Source organism: Indicator indicator, chromosome 6 (genome assembly GCF_027791375.1).
Source record: "Indicator indicator isolate 239-I01 chromosome 6, UM_Iind_1.1, whole genome shotgun sequence".
Lineage (NCBI taxonomy): Eukaryota > Metazoa > Chordata > Aves > Piciformes > Indicatoridae > Indicator > Indicator indicator.
In genome coordinates, this window is record NC_072015.1 from 21,090,373 (window position 1) to 21,108,501 (window position 18,129).

At 38.1% G+C, this 18,129-nt stretch overlaps 1 protein-coding gene across 1 annotated transcript in view; it reads left to right on the forward strand.

The window, feature by feature from the left end:
* The window catches only part of SEMA5A (semaphorin 5A), a 281,365-nt gene that overhangs the window by 188,647 nt on the left and 74,589 nt on the right, over window positions 1–18,129 (forward strand). Inside the window, exons 11-12 of the mRNA XM_054381978.1 lie at window positions 1,916–2,123; window positions 17,400–17,517. Coding sequence (XP_054237953.1) covers window positions 1,916–2,123; window positions 17,400–17,517 — 326 coding nt within the window. The remainder of the gene's footprint in view (window positions 1–1,915; window positions 2,124–17,399; window positions 17,518–18,129) is intronic.

Sequence of the window (18,129 nt, forward strand, 5' to 3'; positions counted from 1 at the left end):
TTTGCATCCAGCAACCACCAGTGGAAACACTGGTAGTTAAATTCTTCAATTGAGCTGGTTATGGCTTGATTGTGACACAAACCTGATACTTGGCAAAGGTTTAATTAATTTTTGAATATAATTCTACTTAGGTTGTTTGGAAAACAGCGATAGTCAAATTAGATTTTTTTTTTAATATCAAAAGGTTAAAACTTAATTAGAATTGTACTCTGGCATACATTAAATTGTGTCAAGCTTTTTTATACCAAGAGAAGATGAAAATGTAAACAGTTGTATGAAGTGGATTATATTAAAAATTGAAAAGTCACTCAGAAGATCTATCATGCAGACATGATCTATTACACTCAAAATCTTGTTATGGACAAAGAGGAATGCACATTATATACTGAGTTAAGCATTTATGATTCATATAATTAGTTTTGACTGTCTAATAAAATTAAGTCCATATTGAAGTTTTGTTAATAATAAAATATTATACATAAACTTCCTACTAAATCCCTCTGTTTTATTTGTGTTATGCTTCCCTTCCAGTACTTCTTGTCTTAAGACTGGCTGTTCAGTCTTCCTCAGGAAGGGGGAGAAAGATTTAACAATATTTAGCATCTCGTATTCTCCATCTCTATGTCAGTTTTGTAGTCTGCCTAAGGCTGTGTTTTGTATTAAGGCTGCTTACTTGCTGTTCCTCACCAGTTCCCTGGCAAAGCCTGGGAGCTGCGTGCTGCCCATCCCCAGCCACATTACTCCAGAGGAGCTGTTTGTTCCAGAGTGACTACATACAAATGCTAGTGCCCTGCCCCAGGTACTTCCAAAGCAAAGCCAGCATAGGGAGACAGCAGGCACTTGGACACCAGACAACTACTACCAAGCCAAAACTACCAGCTGTCACTAGGACAGAGCCTTACCCATGTTGAAACCCTGCACTGCCAGCTCTCCACCAAGCCTCTGGCCTTGTGCTAGTGATGGACAACTCCATGTTCACTGAGCTGCAGAATAGAACGCCACAAACATTTGTCTTGCAATTTTTACTGATTCACAAGAGATGTTACAGTCTTTTGAGACTTCACATGAATAAAAGCTGATCTCAGTAAGTGTTTGCAGTGCTGGATCTTTAATATTTACCATTGCATATCGCAGTTTTGTTCAGACAGCTATCTAAAATATTCATTGTTGTGAGACTCTGGCCCTTTGAGTTCAGAACATCTTTGATATTTTTAAATTATTTAAAAACATTGCATGAGTGAATCAGAAATCTCATCAGCCATGTGACACTGGTTTGTGATGTTTTACTGTCTTTGCTTAGAAATCACAATATGAATGGAAGTGAAGAGCAAATGCCAAAGATAATGATTTTTCAGAGGTCACAATCCAGAGAAGTAAAAAGTGATGCAGCCTCATTTTATTGTTATATTCACCTAGACTCAATTAAAACATGCAGGTACTCATGTATCTGTTCTCTATTAAACGTGCAAAATATGTATATAAAATCCATAGTTTTTAACACATAGAATATTAAAACATCCTGGAGCAATGAAGGACTTTATTGCTTTTTAAATTTCTTTAAACGTAGTGGAGTACAATCTGGTAGTACAATCTGGTAAACTGAAATCAGTAACCATTGCTGTAAATGTGCAGCCAGGCTTTAAAAAGCTTGTTTTCTAGTAACTACTTCTGTGAGGTCTATTCTGCGCAAATATTTTTATTTTTTACTGTGTTACATCACATAGGAAACTTTAATGGCTATTTTCAAGTTATTTTCACTGCACTGTAAGCAATTTAGGAAACTAAGGTACTTCCACATTCTGAGGCTTCCTTGAAAATATCCTGGATGGCATGAAAATTTGTTCACTGTATGACAGCAAGTAGGTAAAATTGCTACCATGATTTTTAGTAACTCATTTTCCTTCTGCCTTTGCAGACTATGGCACTATTAAAAAAGTACTTGCCCCCATGAACCAGACTTCAAGCAGCTGCCTGCTCGAGGAAATTGAACTCCTGCCGAAAAGTCAGCGAGAGCCCATCAGAAGCCTTCAGATCCTGCACAGTCAGAGTGTCCTTTTTGTGGGCCTTCAGGAACATGTAATTAAGGTCCCCCTGAAGAGGTGTCTCTTTTACAAAACATACAGGTATGAAGAATCAGCTAGTTTGATTTGATTGGAGAAACATACTTGCAGAGGGTTGTGGAAAAGTGAGAATGAAAAATGACTTCAAGTAGGAATCCAAATTAATTACCTCTCAGCAATGATTTTCTCTCTACACTGTTTATCAGAAGTCTTTCTGACTTCTTGTACTAACTTGTTAGGATTAGTTGAAACTCAGGGAATTATATTGATACTTAAATATCATTATACAGGTTACTAATTGTGAAATGAAACATTAAGAGGTGGTTTATATAGAAAACAGCTATCTGGTAATGTGCAATATAGTTGCTGGTTTAATATATTTGAATTGCTGGTTTAATATATTTGAGGCTTGAAACTTGGACAAATTTAAGTTCAGGAATTTTTTTAAGCTGTATTATAAACAACTGTACAGGATCTCTGAGTTAGAAAGAAAACTGAATTGGATGCACTGAGAGTTAATGCTATTTGGCAAAGTGGCTATTTGAAGGTAATGGTGGATCAGGAAACCATAATAAATATAAATATTCAACTAGGTCGAAGTACTATGCAGCTAACAGTTCTTCAGTCAAAAAAAAGAAAATAATTTCTGAATTATCACTGAGTTTTAGAGTGCATTCTGGTAGTTAAGAAATTTAAAGTTCAGCATACAACTTCTTCTGTAGGTTGTGTAAGAGTACTCCTGAGTTGTGAAACATGCTATTAGAGATTATTCATTTCATCTAATAAGTTATATTGTCACTTTGATGAAAGTGGGATCTCAGGGACTCAGTACAGTTGTTCTTTTACATCAGATAGACTCTGGACCAGTACAAGGAGCTTATTGAGAATTGGGAGAGATGCATTTTGTTATTTTCTGGCTTGTTTTTCTTTCATCTTGTTTAATAGATGGTCCTTTGAAAAGCTGGGCTATTAAAGGAAGGAGAAAGACTACCAGCTGCCTTTTTTGGCTGCTACAGTCAGGATCACAGAGATCGTTTTTTGTGCAGCAGGCAGAGAGTGTATACCTTCTGTGAAAGGCAGTGACCATTTGCAGCTGGAAAAGTTTTGGTCTGCCAGAAGGACCATGAGAGCGACTAGAGAGTCACAGTGGGGAGAAGGCTGCTTGACAGAAGTGTTAGAGCTGTGTCTTGGAGACAATGGAAGGTCTTTTCTGAGGGAACTGGCTCTGTATGGGGACTGGTGCCATGCAGGAGACCAGTGAAAGGCTGCTGGTTTGAGAACAAGACTGAAGGAAAAGCTGTGCTCTGCAAAACTGGAGTAGGCCAGGGAAGTGGGGATTATCATCCTTATTACAGTTCTTTGCCAGCCCCTTTTGTTTATGCTGTCTTCTGCAGCATATGTTAGTAATTTTCTACTAAAACAGAAGTGATAAGATACTCAAAGCCCCATTGACAGTCCTGCAAAGCACACTGTAAGGAAAAGTTAAATATAGACAAGTCTCTGCCTCAAGCTTTTTGTTGGTTTGGGGGCCAGCATGTGACCAAGTTTCATCTTTCTTTGGTTTACTGAGTTGAAACAGGATGTGTGGTGGTCCTTTAGTCCTTTTTGATTTGTTTCCTCTTTTTCATTAAGTGAAGGACCTATGTATTGGGAGGGGTATATGTACGTATGGGTGTATGCCTGAAGAAGGAGAGTATCTAATGATGTATTCTTATGCTTCTCCCTCTTGCATGACTATGCCACACTATCCTGATTGTACAAGACACCAAACATGTCTCCCTAAGCAGGTGTGGTTACTTCCAAAAAGGAGATCCAGCTGGTGTCCTGCGTTTTCTTGGGGTCTATGTACCCATGATGGCAACCATAAACACAGAGAGCTCTACAGAATGGGTGTCCTGTATTTACACAAAGTCTGCACACAGGCATGTCAAGGCTGGAGCCTTATGATGTTATTAGTGAGATGTGAATGGTGTAGTTCAGAGGTGAGATTTCCCCAGCAGCTGCTTAGCTTGTGCATGTGTGGAGATCCCACAAGGTCCCTGGTACCTGTGCTTCTGGCAGGACAATTCCCAAGCCACATTAGTGCTATGGTGGCTGCAGGGCTCAAACATGCTTCTACCCTTGCAGGGTGGGACTGCTGTCTGAAATTATAGACCTCATGCACGGTCTAACCCCTCCTGCTCTGGCAGGGGGGTTGGACTCAATGATCTATTTGGGTCCCTTCCAACCCCCGACATCCTGTGATCCTGTGATGGCTGGAGGCTACACATTCCTCTCCCTGTTTGAACAGTGGGGTACAACTGACTACATTTTAAGAGCTTTCTCTCCTGTTTGTTGGGTTTGGGTTTTGTGGTTTTGGTTTGGTTTTGTTGTTTTGGGTTTTTTTTAATTTATTTTTAAAAAAGTGGTGCTGCTCCCATTTTACTGTGTGGAACAGCAGTTAAATGACTCAAATCCTGCTCAAATGGTGATTTATTCCTCTGCCCAGAGGTATGTGAAATCTTGTCTTCCACTGGAATGACTTAAATGAGATCAAATTATTCCTCATGGGGTTTTTCAGTCATTTCTTTTTTAGTTGTATGACTTTCCATGTAATGATTAAATATTCATTAAACCAAAAGGGTTGCCATCCATTCTTTCTTCTTCGTCAAAGAGTTAATCAGCAATTCTGGCTCAGTTCTCTGAGAAAGAAAAGGATTTACACATGTAAGCTAGATGAAATAGGGCATCTTCTTATCTATTATTAGGGACTCAGGTTGTTTGGAAAATGCAGATAAAATCTTTCTTCCACCTATTACTTTTGTCTTGACTAATTCTTTCCTGGCTTATGCAGGATTTCAAGTGTATTTGATTCTCTAGAGATGGAAAGAGTGTAGGTACCTTACTTAATGCTGTAAATTTCACTAAGTAATCTGAAGCTTAGTTACTGCATTGCTGGATTCTTCAATACTCACTTTCTTATATGTTACCAACTTCTACACTGTAGCAATGGGTAAGTAGAGAAGTGGGTAAACCTTGCCTAAGGTAATGCCTTGGGGTATTGTGATTATTTTTTTTCCAGTATTTTAATTTTACCTATTCACTTTTATCGTACTTAAGGCTGTATAACTGTCCGAAGGCTATATTCTGAACTTACATCAATAATAGAATTTCTTCCTCAAATGTGCATGTGCAGTCTTTGCTATATCCTTCACATGATTACTGAGAAACAGAGCATTCTTGTCTATGAATAACTGCCAAAAAAAGCCAAAAGCCTGAAGATGTACTACCTCATGTGCTCTGTCTTTTTATGTCAATGGTGGAGTACTCACTGCCTAATATTTTTGTTCAGGTTTATTGCAAAGCTTTCAGGCAATGCAAGTTCAGTCCCTCTGTTGAGCAGACTATTCCACAAGCTAGTATTTCAATGTCAAGATAATTTTCTTGAGATTGTCTTTTTTCTTTATCTCCCAAATTTCATTATTCCTTGTTTTATTTTCACATACTAGCCTCATGTGGTTATCGCTTTTATTTGTAGTTTATTATGTCTCCTTAATATCAGTCTAATAATCCTGTAAATATTTAGCTAATTCATATTTCCTTGTAAACTTGCTCCTCCAGCACTTTCCTGTGGTGGAGTCTCCTGTGACACAGTGTTGCTTCTGACAGACATTCCCTCTGATTCAGGACAGGTCTGTTCCACCGTAGCACATAGCTCCCCTCCCACAAATGCTGTTATTGAAGGTCCTTGAAAATACTGAGTTACATTTAGGGGCTAAATCAGATATATTTCTTTTCCCCCTGGTATTCTATGGGTAGTTGGTGCACTTCATTATTGTGACAGCAAACCTTACCACAGCCAGAGCCTGTTGTGACACTTGTAGTTTGGGTTGCTTAGTACTTTACATTATCCTGTGATGTTTTCTTGGTCTGTGAGTTGCTCATGCTAGTTATTTGGACTGACAGTTTTAATGGGAGGGGGTCTCCCACAGACTTTTACCCACGATAAATAGTTTTGAACATCCTGTCATAACTCTGCTGTTTCCAAGAGTTATCAAGGGAAAAATAATTTGAGAAGCGAGTTCTTACAAACAGTTCTCCAAAAATCCCTACTAGCATCTTCGTGCTCCGGGTGAAAGAAGCAGAGCATTTACCTTAGTTTGACTCTCTTTGGAGAAAATTCTTAAGGCTTGACCAAATTATTGTCACCTAAGTATTGTAATTTGTACGTGTTTATCAAACTTCTATGAAGAACAATAACATTATTCACTGGAGCTACAATTTGCACTTTGAATTCCCTAGCTTTTTTGTACTTCTTCAGAGTTGAGTAGGCCAAGCATAAAGCACCACTGCCTTTTTCTATGTCTGCTAATTAACTATAATGTGAGATAGACAGAATAATTATCATGAGAAGATAAGTATTAAACTCTTTAAAGTTGCAGTGTTTGCTGTTTACTTTGAAGGCTCTATGCACCTGTAACAGCAAATAAGATTTGTAGCAGTGGAGTAAAGATTCTGTCCCCTGAAGAAGCAGTTAGTTTTCTTTTATTGTCAGCTGTAGCCCTCAAAAGCAACCTTAGATGGCAGTGATTTCTCTGAGGCAAATGTGATGATACTTTTATTTGTAGTAGAGTTTTCAGTGCATCAGTTCTTAGAATAGAGGCAATTAAAAGTTTTATCACCCCAATGTTCTGCAAAATCATACAAAGCAAGGAACAAGAATTAGCATTTTTTAAATGAAAGACATGGTTAGGACACTTAAAGGGCTTGAAAACTAATCTTACTATGAGGCTATGTGTATTTAAGTAAAGAATGCCATCTGCTGAAAGCTGTACAAATAGTGATTTCTCTGGTGTAAAGAAAACCCTGACCTCGGGAAATTGTTTTTTATATCACACACTTAAAATATTATTGGTTCATAAGATTGTTTTGCTAAGTATTGTTGGCAAAGCTATTGTACTATAACTGTAATCTTTCTCTCTCTGTACTCCATAATTTTTATTTTGGCTTCTTTATTAAACATCAGCTAAACAATTGTTGATGCAAAATATAACTGTGAGTGCACAGTACTGAAAAGAGTATTGAATTAACTAACAGAAGAAAACAATTATTGGAAATTTTGTTATGTTTTATTTAATTCCTAGAACTTCAGCAAAATTATTATTGGACTAAGTATTTCAATCACTGTTGCATCCTTTATTTTACTTTAGCTATAGATGTTACTTCCTCACTAGTAGTCTCACACTTAGTACAAACCTCTTTTCCTGGAAATAAAACACTGGCTGTCGTTACAGGGCAGAACAATTATTTGTAATATTATACACGTTAATAATTAGTAATGTGGACTAAGCTATTACTAGGTGCTAGTATGTCCAGAAGAGGTTGCTGTTTTGAAGTAATTGTTCCAGAATAGTTAGTTTTGGATATCTAAGTAGATTTCCTTATTTCAAAATATACAAGCCTTATTCCAGTTTAAATCAGAGAAGCTCACTGCTGAACTGGAGTGTTGGAACCACATGAAGTCTGATCTGACTTAGTGATTCCAAAGTAATATTCCAGAATCAGAATCTTCATAAATTCTTAGACTGGGATAAACTAATCCTTCCTGGCTGCAAGACTAGATTAGAAGCACATTATAAAATTGCAAAGGTTTTTTTTTATTAGGTATTTGATATACTGCAAAATTATCTTCATTTGATGTGAACTTCTGAGGACAGTAGTAAAGTCAGGAGAACTATTAAATAAGCACAGCTGAAAGTCTTCCTCACTAAAAATAAATAGAATATCTTTCCTCTACTTGGGAGGGAATAAACTCAGGATCTCCATGTCTGAGTTTGACCTATATTTCTTTCTTCCTCTGTGAAGACTCAAGTTTTGTGCAGTAATTGTCTTTGACTATCTGGCCCACAAATTACATTTATATTTTGCTGCGCTGGAAATATTTAGCCACAACTCCTCGAAGTACATGATCTGTTCATGTATTAAGGACAACAAAGCTGGTGAGGGGTCTTGAGAACACGTCTTGTCAGGAGCAGCTGAGGGAGCTGAGCTTAGTCTAAAGAAAAGGATGCTGATGAGAGACCTTATTGCTCTCTACAACTGCCTGAAAGGAGTTTGTAGAGAAGTTGTTGTTGGTCTCTTCTCACAAGTCACAACTGATAGAGCAAGAAGAAATGGCATCAACTTATGCCAGGGGAGGTTTAGGTTGGACATTAGGAAAAACTTCTATACCAAAAGGGTCGTCAAAGACTGGAACAGGCTGTCTAGGGAAGTGGTTGAGTCACCATCCATGGATATATTTAAAAGCCATCTAGACATGGTGCTCAAGGATGTGGTGTAGTAGTGGCCCTGGTAGAGGTAGATAATGGTTGGACTTGATGATCATAAAAGTCTTTCCCAACCGTAGTGGTTATGTGATTCTGTATTATAAGCACACATTTTCTGGTAAAGAAGAATTTTGAAAAACACATAGAATTTTACAGCCTTCTTCCAATGTATATGTTAAAGTAGCTATATGAGTAAAAAGAAAATGTCTTTTCCTTTTATTTTGTAAAGTTGTAAGAAAATCAGATGGACTTGACTACGTATTTGCAATTCAGATTGTATTAATAGGATATTGCTTTAAACATAGAAGTGAGCTAAGGAGTACAAATTTAAAACAGGCATGTGTTTTTCATATGTCATCATGTAATTAATTTCTTTGCTTTGGAAAATGCCATAAGTTTGAAGAATTCTGAGATCAGTGTAGTTTCTGTTAGTTTTTTCTTGAATATTACCTGATGTGTGTTGGAAGAATAAATATTGGAAATAGGAAAGCATAGCTTGATGATAAGCATATAGGTCAAAACCAGACACTGCAACTAGGTGAAGGTCCAGCTCTCCATGTTTGGTGATGGGATCAATGCCAGGTGTGGCCCTGGCCTGCCTTTTGTCTTGCTTATGACAGCAGTTAACTATTCCTGCCTGTAATGATTTAGCGCAAGGTCTAAACTGCCTGCTCCCCCAACACAAAAGTGTGGGGAAAACTAACACAAAATTCAGGGCTGAGATAATGACATGAACTTAATGTGACATAAGAGATCATAAGCACAATGCCAATAATCTAATTAATCTAATAATAAATTATTACCTTAGCTTACCCTATTTGCAGAAGAAGAATAGGGAAATACATGGGAGGGGGGGGGGAGGGGGGGGGAAATAAAACAGAAAGTCAAACCCAGCTGCTACCTGACTCCAACTCTTTCTGCCACCATGCCCACAAAAAAGAACCCACACCCAAGAAACCGGAACCCAGAAGTGACAACCAGAACAGGAAGCCTCCCATGTTGCAATCTGAACTTCAAGCCCCATACTTTGCTCCAGTTAGCACTTTCATTTTTGAAGCTGGCATGACTGCAGCATGGTATGAATAACAGCAGCAGGTTCAACTCAATCCATGACACTGCTGCAATCAACTTTTACCGGCTGAAGACATCAAAACTGAAAGGCCAGTCCGCTGATAAATGTTCATGCAAGCAAAAAATCCACCTAGTGATATGGCTACAGTCCCACCCCCACACTTCCACAATAGAAAACCAAGGTATAAATATTAGCCCTTTTGGAACCCTATGTGTGGATGAGAATTCAACAACAAGGCCCTGGGGGCACACCAATGTATTTTGTCTTCCTTACCCTCCTCAGAGCTGCTGAGTGTATTTTATCCTGGGTAATTACATGTGTAATTACAATGGTATTTTCTTGAAGCTGTATAGCAACCTCTGCAGTTAAGTTCCTTTCACTGGCAATCGTAAAGAATCTGTATATATGTTGCAAGTGTAAACAAACCATGTCATTTGTGCATCTAACTGCTTAAATGCAACCAGACATACAGCAAAACTGGGCTGCACATGCGTCTGGTGTCAGACCTGTAGCAATCCATCCTAACTGGCATCCCTATTAAGAGGTAAATCCAGCCACCTCTAGCTCCTTTAATCTCTGAGAACTGGCTAGGATACAAGGGGAGTCATCTGTTAGTAAATTTACTCCCACTTCATGCAACAATGTTTAAAGCAACTCACTTTCCAAGAGATCATTTCACTAGTCATTTGATACTTGACCAGTGTATTCTCTGGAAACAGAATTTAGGGGGACTAGGTGGTAAAAAGAAAAAGAAAAAAAAGGAAAAAGAAAAAGGTCAAAGATTTTTTATTTTAATTTAACAGATCATGTAGTAGACTACTACTCAGCCAGGCCAGTACACACCCTGTGCATCTCGTCTTGCAGTGCTCTGTGTTACACGCCAGTTGTTGTCTCATGAAAATTATTTGCAGCAATCTTAATATTCTATAATCTTTTTCATGGACATTTTCATTTATTTGAAATTTTGCAGAAAATTTATATCCAAGTTTGGAGGCCACTGTTGACCTGAATGTAAGAGAGAGAGAGAGAGGAAATTCTTGATGCAACAGTGTGAACTGTGGGCAGAATTCCAGGACAGGACTTTGTGTGGTCCAGTTCTATGAGCCCAAACTGAGTGGCTTTGAAGGCCATCTGCTCCTCATATGTTGCCAGGCCAGTGGAGCTATCTACAGTTACTTCTGGAATGAGACGTAACAGTACCCTTGAAATGTTGGGACACCTACTATCTGATAAGGTACTTTAAATGAATCAAGCTGTACTCCTAAATCTGGGCCTGCTATCATTGTAATTGCTTCATATTCTAGTATAAAGGTAACCTCAACATTTAAGTTCAAAAGAAGCTAGGTTAGAGATTATTAAATGGATATGGCAGTCATGTGTCCCATTTACATTATATCTGCCTTTTGAAGGCATGTGGATGCCATATGGAAGCACATGTGTCCAGCCTGGGCAATCACTGCTATTGCTGTGTTGGTCTAGCAACACATAAACTTGTGGGAAAATCCCCAAAACTGTTGCTCCTGGTTTTGCCTTGCCACTTAGGTAACTCAGATTTTCAGACCTTATTTGCAAACCATAGATTTGAAGGGTCTAGTTGCAGCCCATCAAAAGGGCTTTGAAAACCATAGCTGCACCTGGTAGTTTCAGCATTTCTCCTACCTCCTAATCAGAGGGCTGGAAGCTCTTTTTTTGGTGATTGATGTAGATAGGGACTTCAGATATTATTTTTTTGCAATGAATGGAAAGTCTGCATTCTCTTGTAGAGAGCACACGCTGAAAGATTTCTTCCACATTTGTTCTAGGTAGAGCCATTTGGAAGCACCAGTATTCAGAGAACTGTGTGTTATAAACAACTTTATTATATATAAATTCCTGATTCTGGATTTGAATAGAGGAACTTTTAGATTTAAGTACTGTCAGTGCATGATGCAAGACTGAATCATACCTCAAAGGTTTTTGATTGTTTTATAGAAATGAAGCAACAGTAGTCCATGTAGAGTAAACGAGATGACTAAAGAATTTGATTTTTCTTAATGGTACAGGAAAGAGTAAAGCAGGATTGTGACTATTTGACAAGAGCTCATAGAACTTCGGCACAAGCCAACCTCATGAGGTTCAACAAGACAAAGTGCAAGGTCCTGCATCTGGGTTGAGGAAATCCCAAGCACAAATACAGGCTGGGCAGTGACTGGCTGGAAAGCAGCCCTGAGGAGAGGGGCTTGGGGGTGCTGGTGGACAAGAAGCTCAACATGAGCTGTCACTGTGCACTTGCAGCCCAGAAAGCCAACCAGATCCTGGTTGAAGTGTGGCCAGCAGGTCGAGGGAGGTGATTCTCCCCCTCTACTCAGCTCTGATGAAACCCCACCTGGAGTACTGTGTCCAGTTCTGGAGCCCCTATTACAAGAGGGATATGGACATGCTGGAAGGTGTTCAGAGAAGAGCCACCAGGATGATCAGAGGGCTGGAGCACCTCTCCTATGAGGACAGACTGAAAGAGTTGGGGCTGTTCAGTCTGGAAAAGAGAAGGCTCCAAGGTGACCTTATTGTGGCCTTTCAATATCTGAAGGGGGCCTACAAGAAAGCTGGGGAGGGACTTTTTAGGATATCAGGTAGTGATAGGACTAGGGGGAATGGAATAAAGCTGGAAGTGGGGAGATTCAGGCTTGAGGTGAGGAAGTAGTTCTTCACCATGAGAGTGGTGAGAGCCTGGAATGGGTTGTCCAGGGAGATGGTAAAAGCCCCATACCTGGAGGTTTTTAAGGCCAGGCTGGATGTGGCTCTGAGCAACCTGATCTAGTGTGAAGTGTCCCTGCCCATGGTGGGGGGGTTGGAACTAGATGATTCTTGTGGTCCCTTCCAACCCTGACTGATTCTATGATTCTATTCTAACTTTATCAGTTGTGTGCCTCCTTTTTATGTTCTTGCTGTATCATTCATCTGACTATTTCGATCCCCATTCTTCGTTGCACACATAGATACGTATGTATGTACAAAACAAGTAGTCATGAGAACGCTGACAGGTATCTTTTTGTAGAAGAGCAGTATTGGATTCATGTACACGTTCAGAAATAGACAGGACACTGTATCTGGAACATGAGACAGTTTTTTCTTATCTTCAGTTGTCTGTTCAAACTTGCAATGAGGTGTCTGGCTTCTGAAATTACATGGTGACTCCAGTTCAGTTTCTCATATACAGTGTCCAGGTTGCAGTTGACAGTAATTGGAACTGGGTAGGCGTGTATATCTCAGTAGAAATGAAAGGGTCAGGAGACTGAAGTACCTTCTGTTCTTCAAAATAATGTGCGTAAGTAAAGACGGAAAAATGTTTCATTGAACAAAAGTGAAAATTTTTTCACTGACCAGTCTGGAAGGTGCTCCTCTTTTGTTTATATATCTTGAATACAGCTCAAAAGGATACCTGTTTAGCACTTAAAATGTATATTGATAAGGGAATATATTCTTCCCTTTAAAGGAAATGTTAACATTTCTGTGAAATCAATGGTATCAGGTTATAGCTTTTCATTTTAAGGCCTTTCTGTTCTTTGGAACACACAATGAATTCTTTTTAATCTAAAACAGTATGGGGTTTTCTCTATATTTTGCTCTGAATGGCATTCATTTCTGCTTCATTTTCTGTCTGAATAAATCATTGCAAATCTAACTGAAGTAGAGCAGTTTTGCTGGCTTGCTTGGTGAAAATTATAAAATATCTGCACAAAATAATCTTCTGTTTCTTTTTTCTGGCATGCTTTAGAGAGAGGTGATTTACAGTTCTGTTACTAGTCAGTCAAAATCCATTGTTTACGCATTGCATGACTGTCAGTCGGCATAGCAAACCGTTGCAGCCAAATGAATGCCTTACAGGAGAGACACTCAACTGTCATTTACATTTGACAATAAATGTGAAATAACAACAGAGGAAAATTAGAATCAGTCAGTAGAAGCCAAAAGCCGTGGAACTTTTTTTTTTTTAGAGAGTACTGACTCGGCAGCATAAGTGGCATCAAGAAGATTCTTAGAATGAACCAATTCACTTTTAGTCCTGAATTTGCTTCCTGCACAAAACTGCCAGTTTTAGCAGTGTTAGGACAGATCATGTGAAGTCTTAGAGATGTGGACTGGTGCCTGCTGGGAGTAACAGCCAAAAAATTCATTTTCATCTCTGGTGAAACTGAGATGTAAGGTGGAGTTCCAGAGACAAGCGAATACATTGTTCAGCTCTGCCATTTCAGTGTCACTATCTGAAAAGGCCCTGCCAGCTGAAGGACCTGATACTAATTTTAAAACTTAATTATTTTTGTGAGCGGTAGCAGCTTAAATGGCTTTAATTTAGACAGAGATTTGGGAGGAGTAAGGGATAAAGATGTGTAGTGGTATCTAATTTTTTGCTTTCCTTACTTTTATGAATTTGACACCATTTAATACAATTTCTTTTGTTATTTCATGTACACGCTGAAGTTATTCCTCTTACAGCTGTGCCTTGGGTTAGAGATTAATTTTAAAAGAGTGAAAACAATATGAAATTTTCATTGATGCAGGACAGTAAGGATTCATAATTGTGAGCTAATAATCATCTCTTCAAATTTTAGACTTCAGATAGAGGTTTTGATATTTTTCCTACTTACAAGATTTTTTCTATCCTGATTTTCTATCTATAAACTTACTTTATCTCATTATTATTTGTATAATCTAAGTACCGCAGATCAAAAAAAGTGGGTTGCTGTTAGTCATACATTAAATTATCCCTCAAAGGATAGAAAATTGCTTTAAAAGGTGACATAATTATGCAAATATGGATTAAAATTTACTCACAGATTACCTATCCTTTTCCTTTAAAAGAAAATACATCCGTTTTTTCGGAGAGACTGGTGATCTAAGCAAGTGATCTAAAAGAAGTAATAAAACCCTCTGAGATGTGAGTCAGGGAGAACAGAAAAAAACTTTTGTTCCAATACCTGAGAAGAGGGTAGCTGTTCAAGCCAGGTCCTGCCTCGTTTCATGGATATGTTTGGCCTGGTGAACTGAAATGCCAAAGAGTGATGATTCTGAACTACAGTTTCATGATATGTCTTTTCTGTCTGAATACAAAATTTCAAACATTAAACATTTATGAAAGGAGATTTAGATACAATAATGGCCAGAGCAATCAATTATAACATTATTTTTAAAAACAAACCCAAACAAACTAGAATTTGTCATATGAGAAATACTTCTCAGCTGAAATTTCCTGTTGCTTTGTTTGGAATAGTTGATATGTTTTCAGGATTAATTTATGTATTGTAGTGTAAAGAAAAAATAAAATTATTGAAGACTATTAATGCCTCTCAATTTCGGAGGAAATTCTTTGCACTTAGCCTTTAAATACCTGCATGAGGTTAGCTGAGTTATTAACTTCTTAAAATCATAGTTGTCATATGTGCAGTGGACCTTCTTAACTAAATTCTGAAAAGATTCACCCTCTTTTAACTTTCTGCAGTGCTCTCCAAATTTGGGCACTTAATGAAATGTTCACAGAGTTACTGAGAATTCTTTTTCCTAGAAGTGCAAGTTTTCAGCATTTTAACTTTATTTCTTCTATGGAACTAGGATCGCTTCTGATATTAGGAAGTCATAAGAAAGGTCAAAATACGCTTTCAGTGCCCTACTTAAACTTCTAAGCCACTTGTAATGAAAGTTGCAAGCAGTTTTGATCTACCTGAGTGGAACTGCACACCCAGGGAGGTGGTGGAGCATCCATCTTTGGAGGCATTCAAAACCCTCCTGGACACCATCCTGTGCAACCTGCTCTAGTGAATCTGGTTGGCAGGGGGGTTGGACTAGATGATCTCCAGAGGTCTCTTCCAATGCCTGTCATTCTGTGATTTTGTGAAATTAATGTCAAAACAAAAGCAAAGGAGGAAATGGAGTCTAAGGACAGAGTGGGAGGAGGATCGGATTACTCCAAGGAAAGAGGGAGTGTAGTTCTAAGTGAGACTAACTTTTAAAACATTTTTAATTGTTTTAACAAAATAGATCTAAACCATAATAACTGCATGTAAAAATATTGGTGTTTAACAGGAATAATGAAGCTGGAAAAGTGAGCAATTCCAGTTTGAGAAACAGTGTAGCTATTGTTGCCAATTGTGCATTATGTTAGCCTTCAATATTGTTTTGTGTTCTTTTTTTTGTAAAAAACACATGCTTTATCAGAAATACTCTGAAGGAGAATACTGAACATCTTGTCTTGCAAACAGTGTAGGACCAAGACATTTAAAACTTTCCATAATTTTCAGTAATTGTCCTCCTTACTTTCTAGTTTGTTAAATGGAAACGTGCAGCCCGAGTTACAAAAATGCTAAGTGATCACAGCTACAAGAGCCAGCAGTGGGAGCTCTCTTCTGAACACTGAATCCATAAGCCAAAAGCTTTATCTTTGAACTGGCTGTCTAATTAGGGGCACCTGGAGAGTTCTGGCTATTATGCCTCTTATTCTGTGCCCATTTTGCAGATGTGAACTATCCTCCCACATAGTACTGGCAATCCATGTTGCCAAGAAACTATTTGAAATTTATAAGCACCAAGAATCCTCTGTGATGCTATTATGGAACAGCATACAAGGGAATTAGTAAACTTGCCTTTTATATGATGTTAGCATAGGACTACATGAAGAATACCAGAGATAAATAGAAATATGAATAAACCACAGGATTTATGAGGACAAAAATCACAGTAGGGCTGAGGCTGGCAGGGGCCTCTGTAAGTCATCTGGTCCAACCTCCTGCTCAAACAGGTCCACCTAGAGCCATTTGACTGGGACCGTGTCCAGATGGCATTTGAATATCTCCAAGGAAGGAGAGTCCAGAACTTCTCTGAGCAACCTGTGCAAGTGCTCAGTCACTCTCACAGTAAAAAAGTGTTTCCTGATGTTCAGAGGGAATGTCCTGTGTCTGATTGTGCCCATTACCTCTGCTCCTGTCACTGGGAACCACTGAAAAGACCCTGGCTCCTCCTTCTTTGCACACTCTTTTCATGTATTTGAACATGTTGATGAGATCTCCTCTGAGCCTTCACCAGGCTAAACAGTTCCAGCTCTCTCAACCTCTTCTCGTGTGAGAGATGTTCTAGTCTCAGTCATCTGTGTGGCCCTTCATTGGACAGGTTTGCTATAAACTGACAATATCCATGGACTTGAGTTGAGTAAGAATGATCAGACCAGCATGTTTTACGGTCTAGGCAAAATCTTTGGATTTAGAATTTTTATGTAGAACTTGCAGACATTTTTACAAGTGTTAAAACAGTTATATTATGCTTCACTATGATGGAACTTCCAACTCTTTCTTACATGGCTATGAAGCCACAGACCTATTGCCTGGCCTATTAATGCTTGACCTACCAGTAGCAAGAGAAAGCTGCCATTTAATAACAAAAACATCTTACAGTTTTGTACAGTGGGTCTTTCACAGTCTGTAGGAAGCAAACCTTTTTCCTACTCCCTACTGTTGCTAGGAGTAAATGTTTAGGGCAGTGTGTGATATGTAAGAGATGTGATGGCAGCCATTGGCATCTCTTTGAACTTACTTCCAGGGATTCTGTAGCAGTGCAGGAAACAAATCAGAGCATTTTTCAAAACTGGGAGAAAAGACTAAGAACTATGACTCCTGAAATGTTCTTTACTTGGAGCAGACAAGATACACTTTTAATGAATTTCTGTAATTCTCTAGTAATTAAGTACAATAATCAATCTTGACAACATAACATGCATGCAGCCAGAAATTCAACTTTACACTTTAAAGAAATCCTTGCTTTGTTTAGGCATTCAAATTCATTTTTCTTCTGTTTTATCATTTAATCTGTGCCATTCTACAACAGAGATCAATTTCACTATCTGTTTTAGGTCAAAGAAAATCGAAGAGCCATAAGAAATCTTTGGTCAGTATAGATTAAGATAAATATTCATTATTTTTAATTGTTTTTCATTCACAGTGCATGCATTGGATCTCAAGACCCTTATTGTGGCTGGGACATGGTGATGAAGAAATGCACAGTGCTGGAAGAAAGTCTGAGCATGAGTCAATGGGAGCAAAGCATTACTGTGTGTCCAGTAAGTCCAGATACATTTATTTGTCTTTTAAAACTTTTGATACCATGTGAATTTTATTAAAATGGGCTGGCATTGATTTTAGAAACTCAGAAAAGTAGTTTAATGCCATTTTCTTCAGGCCTTCTCGTTAGACTTAACAGGATATTTAGGGAAGTTTCTGTTTCTTATCAATTTACTTACATAATGTGATCATAGGTAGTTTTTCACCTATGGTTTCTGTGCTCCCACCTTGAAAAAAAATGTTCACTAAGATTAGAGATGTTCACAGGTTTTTCTCCATTTTATACTTTGAAAAGATTCGGTCACTAGTGGTATAATCTTTTCCTTTAGGATAATATATATAATATATTGGTAACATAAAAGGCCATACAACATCTTTGAAAGTACATAATGTGGAAGGGTAAATTGTTTGAGTTATTTCTCACCTGCATAAATGACAGAAATGATAATTATAATAAACTTAGTGTTAATATTTAATGGCTTAACACTTCTAAAATGATTTTGAATAAATTTAATAAAATAAAGACAAAAGCAAACTTCATTTGTCTCTCCTTCTTAAGGGGGTTTCAATATTGTTCTAGTATTGATCCTTTTCCCTCACTCCAAAGAGTA